The 10861-nt window shown below is 43.4% G+C and overlaps 1 protein-coding gene across 2 annotated transcripts in view; it reads left to right on the top strand.

The window, feature by feature from the left end:
* Window positions 1-153: 153 nt before the first annotated feature.
* The window catches only part of Aff3 (AF4/FMR2 family member 3), a 459969-nt gene continuing 449261 nt past the window's right edge, over window positions 154-10861 (top strand). The window contains exon 1 of one of the 2 annotated variants that reach the window (XM_028775378.1): window positions 154-253. In XM_028775378.1, the coding sequence (XP_028631211.1) occupies window positions 201-253 (53 nt within the window). In that variant the 5' untranslated portion in view covers window positions 154-200. The remainder of the gene's footprint in view (window positions 254-10861) is intronic. The other variant, XM_028775377.1, reaches the window with a different exon arrangement.

The raw sequence follows: 10861 nt of genomic DNA, 5'->3' as shown, positions 1-10861 counted from the left end.
CGGGGGGGTGCCCGGCGCTGCGAGCCGGGTGAGGGTGGCTGCCGGGCAGGCGGGCGGCGGCGGCTCGGGCGCGGCCGGGATGCACCTTAGCGGGCGCCTCTCGTTGCAGCGCGCAGGCGGCCCGAGGCTTGGCGGCGGCGGCGGACACAGCGGCGGCGGCGGACACGGCGGCGGCGGCGGCGGCGCTGACACCTCCCACCATGGACAGCTTCGATTTAGCCCTGCTCCAGGAATGGGACCTCGAGTCGCTGTGGTGAGTCCTGGTGCTGGCCTCTCGGAGAGCCGCGGCGGCCCCGCCTGCCCTCACCTGGGCCGGGACACCCGGTGACCGGCCGCCGTGGGGGTGGGGTGGCTCGGGGACACCCGCCTCGCCGGCCGGCTCTTTCCAGCCTTGGCGGGCTGGATGCACGGCCGCCTTCCCGTGAATTTGTTGGTCTCTGGTCCCGTCCCCTCCCCTCCGTGCTGCCTGAGCTAGCTCAAGGGGCCGGTGGTCTGGCTGCCACAGGAGGAGTGCAGCGGTGGAGGGGGAAAGAACCGATATTTAGAATGTGTCACTGATGCCCGAGAGCCCACCCCTCATCCTGCAGTCCCTCTCAGCTCTCTTACTTCGGACTGTGCTCCCTTCCAGCACCCGGAGAGCCTCAGGCTCACCCCTGTGACCCCCTAGAGTTGATACCGCTACGAAGTGTCCAGAGAGGATGCTCTCCAGCCTTGCTCCCTGCCTGTTCCCTGCTTGGCGCCTGCATCCTTCCTCTGTCTGTCCTACCTCACTCTCACTCGAGATGGAAAAGTGAACACCCGGGGCAGGAGGCCAGTGTGTCTCGGTGCTCGAATTCCAGAGGCCTTGGCCCAGGGAGACTCATTTCCCGGAGGTTCACAGTTCCTTTGCACCCTTTCTTCACACATCCCCATGGCTGAACTCCTCACTCTTTTTGTCAAGCTCAAAGCTGGCAGCCTGGAATGCACTTGGGGTTCCAGTTCTCGCTGTTCTCGCATTAGGGAGAGCTTCTGTAGGTAAATCACAGGTAGATGCAATTTAATTCCAGTTGCAGTTGTCTGAAAAATCTCATTGGCTGCTTCAGCATCCCTCACATTACCCCCACCCCTTAAATGTTTCCAGCCAGCCCTATTCAGGTGGTAAAATTACTGCTTGTATATTCCTGGAGGAACTTGTGTTATGTTTAATATTTACGGGGATGAACATCTGCTGGAACAAGCATATTAACTGCTCTCTGTTCTGCCTCTGGTAATCGCTGATGGTAGAGCCGAGCGTTTCCCTTCTTTTTAATTCAGTAAAGAGTTCACATGTGTCTAAAACTGCAAGTGGTGTGCACATGAATATGCAACGCACAATTTTTAAAATAAACCGTTTTATGATTTATGGCTCGTACATCGATGGTATGTGGACATGTGGATCTCCGCAGTGACTTAGGCTCAAAGTGACTTTTATTTTCCTAAAGACAGGTGTAACAAAATAAACTAGACACAGAGCTCACGAATTATTGAGCAGTTTCTTATAAAAGCTCCGACGGTGACTACAGCTTGCTCTGCATAATGCTAGCGCCTATAAAACACACAAGGATGGGCTCCAATGTAATAAAACTTGTATATATTACACTGGCAACTTCAAAGAGCTAGTGTAGAGAGAATATGGAACATGTTATTACTCTATAAAAGTTGCTAATTACTGTGTTGCCGCTCCTGGGGTTATTTCAGCCTTTCATTTACAGATACCTATTATTTTACAGGTTTACCTTTTGAAATGTTGGTTTCTGGCACAAATTCAATAGCTTCCCAGATAACAACTGTATTCTTAAAAATGACTTTTGCTTTTTAAGATCTAGGCAGGCTTGTAGTCAAAGGGGAGAACTTATTTTTTTTTTGGACATATTTTTATGCTGCTTATCCACTTTATGGTTCAAATTGAACTCCTGTATGGTTTTTATAAGTTGTGTTTTGAGATTATCAGTGGTTATGTGAAGACCTTTTTGGCAAGGGCTCAAGCTGTGTCTTTAGTTCCTAGTAAATTAATTTGAATACTGTCAAAGAGTGCCTGCTGAATTGTCTTTATACCAGATTTATTTATTTATTTATTTATTTATTTATTTATTTATTTGATCAGATCTTTCAACATAGTCCAGGCTGTCCTGAAACTTGCTTTGTTGACTGGGCTGGCCTCAGACCACACAGATTTTGCCTCTGCTTCACTAGTGCAAGCTTGAAGACGTTGTACCACCACAGCTGGAAAGCATTTTTTAAAAAGCCGTTGTACACGCAATCAGATTTGTAAGCAATGCATAGTTTCTTGGCTTAAGAAATCATGTTAGATTTCTTGATTACAGTATAGTAGAACAGTTTGGCGTAAGAGAATGTTTCTTATTTTGTGAATGTAGAATTTACATTTACAAAAGGTTATCTTTAGGTAAAGTTAAAGATAAACCGAACTACTTGGGTTTGCATTTCAAATATGTCAGACATTCTCTTAGTTATGGACCAATTTTTGCATTACATTTCTAACTCAATTTTGGGATTTATTAAAGATTTTTATGTTTATAGTTTACTTTTAAGCTCATGAATGATCAAAATGTGTAGCCTCTCTTTCTCCCCCAGCCCCCCGTCTCTCTCTCCCCCCCTCCTCTTCTCCTCTGTTTCTCCATCTCTTGTTTATTTTTGAAAGAAGGTCTTGATGTGCAAGCCTCACACTCAAGGATCCTCCTGCCTCCGTCTACTGAGTTCTGGGGTAACAGGCATGTACCCTCATGCCTGGTATACCTGATTACTTTCTGTGTGTCAGATATTTTCACATCTGTTATCTTCCTGTTTGAATCTGATAACATCTTAAAAGTAAGTGATCGTACTCTCATTTTATAGACAAGAAAAATAGTTTTAAACTGTTAGGTAACTGTGCCAAGACGAAAACGACAGCAGATATTTTAAGTCTAATATTTATTAAGTTCTTGTCGGAGGCATGACCAGTGTATGTCCTATGTCATTTCTTTCTCAACAAGAAACTTACCACGTACGTACTGCTGTTGGTCTGATTTTTACAGAGAGGAAAATTGAGGATGGGTGGTCAGGTAGCTTGTTGGAGTTTACACAGTTCTAACTCGATGAAGAATTAGCTTCAAGGTTTGCTTTTCTGATATCAGGGCTATGCATTTTCTAGAGCCCTGCAGATGTCTTCAGGCTGATGAAGAGTGGCTTTACAGGAATTACCAAGCAAGACCCTGACACCTGCAAGTTATGGTTGTGTCAAAATATTAAAAGAGAAGGTCAGAACCTTAAAAGGTATTGATTTAAAAAAAAAATCTGAAAACCAGCCTCCATAAGTTAGGAGTGGTGCCTGTTAATTAACTTATGAAAGAGGATATAAATTTTAAATAAAGACCACATCTGTTCTTCCATCATAGAAGAAAAAAAACCACCCATCTTTGAAGAGAGGAGGTGCAGATTAATAGCCACAGACTCTTATTTTGATAACTGAACAGCTTTTTCTAATTGGCAGACATCGTCGAATCCTGATCAAACAAATTGCACTTTGTTAGTTTTGACTGTGGCTTTGAACCTTAAGTGTGCTTCTTGTACATACAGGAGAATGAGTCTCACGTGACTACAGACAGAATGTGAAACAAAAGTAGGATTAATGTGAGATAATCAATTGATAGCAGGCCCTGGTTCTGTCTCCTCCCATACCGTCACCCTCATTCTGAAGCACCCATGCCTGTTTTTCAGGGTCTGTCTTTCAGGCAGGAACATCAGATGCCTCTTTCAGCTGTCCCTTAAAATGGAGATGGATGCCCCTAAGAAACATTGTTTCCCTCCTTCCCATTTCCACTGTGAAGGTCAGAGATGCAGGGAAGGGGCTCATCCTGCACATGACTGCAGCTTCTGCAGACCTGAGTCCTGAGCAGAGACAGTTATCCCAGGAAACAATGTCTCCCTTCTGTTCTCTTCTGCCCTTTCTCTGGGGGTTCACTCATTTTGGCTCAGCTGCTACACACATCAGGGTCTCTAAAGTGATGGTCACCCCTCCTGACAGACTGGATGTTGCTTTTGTTTATTTGATTCATGTATCTTTATTGGTCGTCTCTAAAGCAGAAGGCCTTGTGGTGGCTGCTGTAGGGGATGAAGAGCTGGGTGAGACAGGGGTTGTGTGTTCCTTGTCTCGTTTTAGAGTTGGATAAGAATGTAAGTGCAAAATGAAATTTTCTGCTCTAGAGAGTTAAAAAAGACTACTCCCATGCTTGGGACTAGGGTGGGTGGTAGGCAGGCAGTTTTTCTTAATTATTATTATTGTATTTTTTTTACTTATTTTTAAAAAAGCTTCCATAGAATAGGTGGCCTTTGAATTAAGCTTTGGGAGATGAACCAGCTTTTACAGATGGTAGAGTAAGATGGCGTAGGAGCATGGTGAACAAAGGCTTTCGGGTTTTTGTGGGTTTTGTTTGTTTTGGTATCTCTAGGGGTGCTCTTTATTAACCGTGGTGGGATTACCTGTACTGTGTATTTTAAACACACACAGCCTGGTCATCATGAGATGGTTTGTCAAATGAGAAAAGTTTTCCAAAACCAACTTACATTTACTCTTCTCTAAATATGAGCAGCTTTTTATTCCTAGGGAGAAAGTCAATCAAGATGGAATCATAAGTATTAATAAGATCTTGCTTATTACTCTCTCTGAACCTCACCCCCACAGACTTTACATAAGCAAGAGTTTCTATATTTCTGTTCACACAGGCATTTTACATCCCTCAGGTCCAACCCTTTGGAATTGTAACCCACGGGGCAAGAGAGACGGCTCAGCAGTTAAGAGTATTTATTGCTTTTCCAATTGACATGAGTTCGTTTCTCAGCACCCACAGTAGGCAGCTTCTATCCACTTATAATTCCACCTCTAGAGGAATCCAATCCTCTCTTCTGGTCTCCGTGGGCATTTTCAGCATACATTCACATGGACATATCCACAGGGGAAAAAAAATTTCTAAAGGGAAAGAGAATTGTAACACATGAATGTTTCACATTGTAACGCATGGATGTTTCATATCCACCAATGTTTATATGGTAGGCATTACTATTGACAGGCACCACTGGCTTAAATGGTTTGGACTGAAACTCTCAGTTGACACACCTTTAACACTGCAACCCAGTATTCCTGTGAGCATAGATATACATGACTGAAATATGAGTGTCAGGTGATACCTGGTGTGATGTACGTGATGCATTCTGGTATCTTCTATATTAGATCTCATATCTTTCCTTTTAAAAAATCTTCCCAGTCATAGGTTGAAGCCTGCAATGTGAGAGCAGCCCCCCACCCCAATAAAGATGCAAAGGGGAGACTGATAGGAGTTGACAGTGTTGTGGGTTGCCCGGATGCATTTTGCATTCTGATGTTAATTCTGCTTCCTCAAGAGTTGCTCCCCCATCCCCAGCAGTGGATCCCGTACTCAGGTGATCTCATGTGATCCTTTCCCCTATTTTAACTGCTCAAATAAAGTCTAGAGCCTGTGATTGGGCAGTGGAAGGAGAAGGAAAAGGTGGGACGGTAGGACAGGAGGTCTTTGAGAGTGGGGGTAGGTGGGAGGAGAAGGACAGAAGAGGCGGAGGAAGCAAGGATGGAACAGAACCACATGGCCAGGAGAAACAACAAGTAGCAGTACTAGATCTGCCCAATCTAGGCATATAGCTTATAAATATAATAACTAGATTGTGTGTTTTTTATACGGGCTTATTGGGGTTGGAAATTACTACATTAGAGAAGATCTATGCACATACAAATCTGAAATACAAAGCAGACACTGCCCACTGGAGGAGGCACAGGCAGGCACATCCTGTTGAGAGAGTGAAATATTCATGGCTCCGTGGCACTGAAGTGCATTCCGAGGAAGTAGAATTTCAGGAGGAGGAAATAAAAGAGGAGAGAATCCACGTGGAAAGAATAGCGCAAATAGACGTGGAGGAAACAAAATGTGGTACTTATTTGAACATACAGGGTTATTAGCTACGGCAAGATGAGCATGGGCTGTGCTCCCGCCAGGCTACGGGGAGCAACAGCATCCTAACTTGCTGAAGGGTGCTTGCTTCCTGAGGATCAAGCTGTGTTCTTGATACTTTCAAGTCAATCACCCCAAGACATGACCAGGATAGGCTTCCACAAGGTCCCCAGGTTTCCAGGTTTTTCATGTTTTTCAGGAGCTTCCAGAAACCTCATCTTGGCACTGAGGTTCCTGGACTTCTTCTTCCATCGTTATCAATTTTTGAAGCTTCTCTCTCTCTCGATTTCTCTCTCCTATTGGGTCAAAATGGCCCAGGATGCTTAATTGGAGGGCTGAGTTCACACATCCTGAGTTTTGTGGAGGTATTTCAAGGAGAGCAAGCCTTGGTAAGCTATCTACACTCTCATTGGCTAAAAGTGACGACATAGTCTTCCGAGAAGGCTTTCATTGGTTGAAAGTGTTTGCAAGCACTGAGCACGAGAAAGGAGTCTCAACAGGCTCAGGCTCAGGGAGAAATTGGTTGTTGTTGTTGTTGTTGTTGTTGTTGTTTGAATCCTTTTTTTCAAATGTGTGGTAGTTCGGAGGAAGCTGGAAGGAGAACATGGACCCTCTTGTTTGTTGAGAGGCAGCCCCGGGGGGAGGGGGCCCGCATGTGGCAAGGGTTGAGGAGAGTTTGGTAGGCGGGCAGGATAGTTCAGGATGCGGAAGTTGAGGGGTGCTGCTGGTGTGGGAGATAGGGATGTAGGGATAAAGGAAAGGATGCACGTTGGAAGTCTTTGGGTTTTAATCAGATGCCTTTTGGTGACAATGAAGACGCTATTACTTGTGCGGAAATGGTTCCTTCCTGTGTTCCAGATTCTCTTTTGTGGAATGTAGGAGGGTTATAAAATGCTAAGAATCTATTTTGGGAGAATGTCCTTGTGAGCCAGAATGTCTAATCAATGACACTGCAGATTAGCAACTCAACAGGCCCTTCCACTTAGCAGAGGTTAAAATAGTCATCAAGTTAAACAACAGATCAATTTCTCAACATGAAGTACTAGATTATTTTGTGCATAATTGGGACTTCAAGATTTGAAATAGATTTGTCTAAGTTTTCCTAGTTTGAGGGAAGAAAACCTAGGTGGCAAAATCAAGGCCATAAAAGAACGTATTAATATCATTTGCTATAAAATAATATTTCCTTGTTTTATTCCCAAGCAAAAATCTGTAAAACTTACTTTCAACATTGGTGGTTGTTCCCTTTTGTCTGGAAATGTAATTGGAGATTTTTTTTTTAATTTCTTTTTTTTTTTTTGAACATGAAATGCTTTTTTATAGCATGTTTTACAAGGGGAGGGGGTAAGAGGGTCCAGATGGTGGAAAAGTACAAAATCTTCTTGGCCTGTGCCTTGAAACATGTCATGGTCTATATGGTACACTGCCTTGAATTATGATCTACCTGCAGTTCTTTAGAAGATATGGTACACTGCTTGAGTTATGGTCTCCCTGCTATTCTTAAGAAGACATGGTACTCTGCTTTGAGTCTATCTGCAGTTGCTAAGCAGGATCTTGCAGTTGCCAAGCTTCAGAGGACATTGTGCAGGTGGGGAAAGGTAGGGGGTAAGGGTAAGGGCGAGGGTCCTGGCTTCTGGCATCTCCCCCTTCTCTGTTTAGTTAGAGAAGGCGTCTTATATTCAGCTGGCTTCAACCTTGCTTTCTGTTGGGCTCTGGACAGCTCATTCCCCCCAACCCCCACCCCTCAGTCTAAATCTTGGCTTAATCACTTAAAAGCAATAATGGTGCTTGTTCTGCCTGCCCTACCTCATAAGGTTGTGACGTTCTGTAATAAAAGCATTAGTTACTCTATGAGGGCCAAATATGGTTCTTTCACACCCTTTGCTTCCTTAAAATGTCTTTTTTTTGTTACATAAACAAAGAAGCTTATTGAAAGACCACACGAGTCTGTTTCAGCTATATGTATGGCACACAGTTCATGGCTTGACATTGCAACCCAGGGACATATTTGAATGGAGACTAGTCTTTCCCAGTTTTGTGTCATAGTGCAATAGATAAATGTGGTTGTACTAGCGACTTATTTAGACATATGAAGCATTACATAATCTCCAGTGTTTCACTAAGAATGTATTGTATTACTAGCCATTACATCAAATGACTTCATTTGGCACCATAGGTCCTGTTACAGTATGTCAGGCTAATCACAATTTGGGTTTACTAGAAACAAAATATAGCTATACCAGGCTATGAAGATACCACACCACCTACCTAAGAGGTGAAATGAGTTTTAATCTCAAACTACTAATACTTGGTATAAGATAGGGGCCCTTGGGTGTCTGAAGGTGGCACACACAGTGGGTGGATGGGTGTGGTTTGGGGTTGCCTGTGGTTCAGGGTACTGTGTGAGCATTTATCAGTGATGTGACTGAGGCCCTGTCAAAACATGATTGCCTGGATAAGTGGACCAGCAGTAGTGGGCTATCCCTGAGACGCTGTACTGATCTTATCAAAGTGACACACACTAGAGCCACTTGGAGGAAGGAACTTGAATCTGAGGAAATGCTTTCATCAGATTGGCCTGTAGGCTTGTCTGGATAGTATTTTCTTGACTAATAATTGATACAGGAAAGTCCAGCCCATTTTGGGTGCCGAAGCCCTTGGTGTATATATAAGATCAAGAAAGCAGGCTGAGCAAACGGTGGAGAGAAAGCCAGTAAGCAGCATTCCTCCGTAGTGTCTGCTTCAGCTCTTGCTTCCAGGTTCCTGTCGGTAGCTTTCTGCCTAGACTTTTCTTTATGATGAGCATGTAAGCCAAATAAACCCTTTCCTCCCGGAGTTGTTCTGACCTGGTGTTTATCACAGTAACAGGCAAACTAGGGTAGACTCCTTCCAGCTGCTACAATCTGAGCCCACTCCCATTACTGGAAGGCAGGAACCAGAGCACACAGAAGGCATTGATCGTAGTCCCTTGGGTATCTCTCCACTGCAGTTTTTCTCACATGTGGAGAAAGCCAGGGAGGGGGACTTAAACTTCTTCATAGAATTTCTCCCCAGGAGGCGCATTGTTAGCGGAGGTAAATAAAAATGACTGTAATTTGGAGACCACACTAACATAGCAACTCACAGTTATGTGCTTACCTTGATACTGAAAATAATTTTATTTTTGCTTTTTTATGGTCAGGAAATTAGTTTTCAGAACCCCCCTGGGGATTGTAATGTGAGCCTGTTAGTCTTAGTTAAATTTTTCTTGTCATACCTGGGCCATTTACCTCAGTTAGGAAGTGACAGAACACATTTTCTGTCAGTGTTCATTGAAATGTTAATTAGTTCCCTGACAGGTAGACAGGAAAAAATAATAATAATAAAAACTTCCTGTACTAGATCAGCCCCAATTCCAGGGAAATAATCCATTTTTGTTTATCAATTTGAAAAAATACATTTTTATTTTGTTTTTTGTTTTTGTTTTTTTTTGTTTTTGGTTTTTTCTGTAGAAGGTATCCAGAGGATTAAGGACCAAGGAAAGCTGTTTGAAGAGTAGAGGTCAGTGTACTTAATGCACCAGGGAACATCTGAACTTTAAAGGGTATCCAGATAGCCCAGGGATCTTGTTAAAATGTAGATTTTAGTTTAATAAGACCAAGGTGGGGCTATGGGTTTACATTTCTGATGGGTTCTTGAGTAATGACTTGTCCTCACATAACTGACACTGACTTGTAAGGACAGAAATCACGCTTTTAAAAAGATGCTCTTTCAAAAGGCTTTCTATTAGTTTCTTTGCTGTTCAGGAGAGACTTGTATAGCAACTGTTTCCTAGTGCCAGGAGGTTACATTTAGAGGCAGCATTTATTTTTATTACTGTGTCCTTTTTAATACAACTCTGATGAACGAGAGGGTGGTTACTTGTATCCTAATGAGGGCAGACTGGTGAAATAGACATAAAATCCTGAGTAAACACACTTTGTAACAAATAGGCTAATCACTTTTTATAGCCATTCAGTTACTTGTCAGTTCCCCTTGGTCAGTTTCCTGCTGCATCTGAAGGGGGCTCTGGGAGTAGGAGGATGATCCTAAGACCTTTTGGATCTGTGAGGACTCTAATGGAGACTCAACAGCTGCCCAGAGTGGAGACCAAATGTCTCCGTTCCTTCTCAGCCATGCTGCCTTTGAGAGAAAAGGGGTGCAGGTCAGAGTTTAGGGAGTGGCAGCAGTTTACAGAATAATTGCCCTACCTGGTGGCCAGAGTCCCAAATTATGGCTTTCCCAGTGTCTTAGGAGAAGTCTCAAATCAAGCTCCATGAAAGGAAGGTTTTGGATCCCTCAGCAGGCCTTCTATTCCAGTGAGACTAGATATGTTCTACTTTGCCATTACCAGAGATTCAGGGATCAGTTAGGTGGGACACTTTCATAGAAGTTTCCCTGACTAAGCCAACCCTGTTTCAATAGAAAAGTAAATGTACTTGGGGATAGTAAAATACAGTGTAGCTAACACTGTACCTTCTGTGTGATCTGTGGGAAGGTCATTAGCTTAATTTTATTAATGAGGGTGTCCTCATACATGTGCACACATGTTTCCATTTTCTAGGATTTAAACAACTTAATGCTTAGAATTTGGAAAAGAAAAATGACTTTTCAGGAATGGTGGGCAGATTGAAATCTGTGGCCTTCCTTGAGGCATGCCAATTGGTGAAGGTAGCACTTGCAGAAGTATTTATAGTGTCATTAGACCCTTGGATCTTATTTGTGTTCTTTGTGGACATGATACTACCTTGTGTGTCATGGTATGTGTTACTGTGTCTTGAGCTTACAGCAGCAGTAGCTGCTTCTTCTTCTTCTTCTTCTTCTTCTTCTTCTTCTTCTTCTTCTTCTTC

Source organism: Grammomys surdaster, unplaced genomic scaffold (assembly GCF_004785775.1).
Source record: "Grammomys surdaster isolate TR1022 unplaced genomic scaffold, NIH_TR_1.0 255, whole genome shotgun sequence".
Classification (NCBI taxonomy): Eukaryota; Metazoa; Chordata; class Mammalia; order Rodentia; family Muridae; genus Grammomys; species Grammomys surdaster.
The sequence above is the reverse complement of the archived record's forward strand: the minus strand, read 5'-3'. Positions and strand labels throughout refer to the sequence as shown.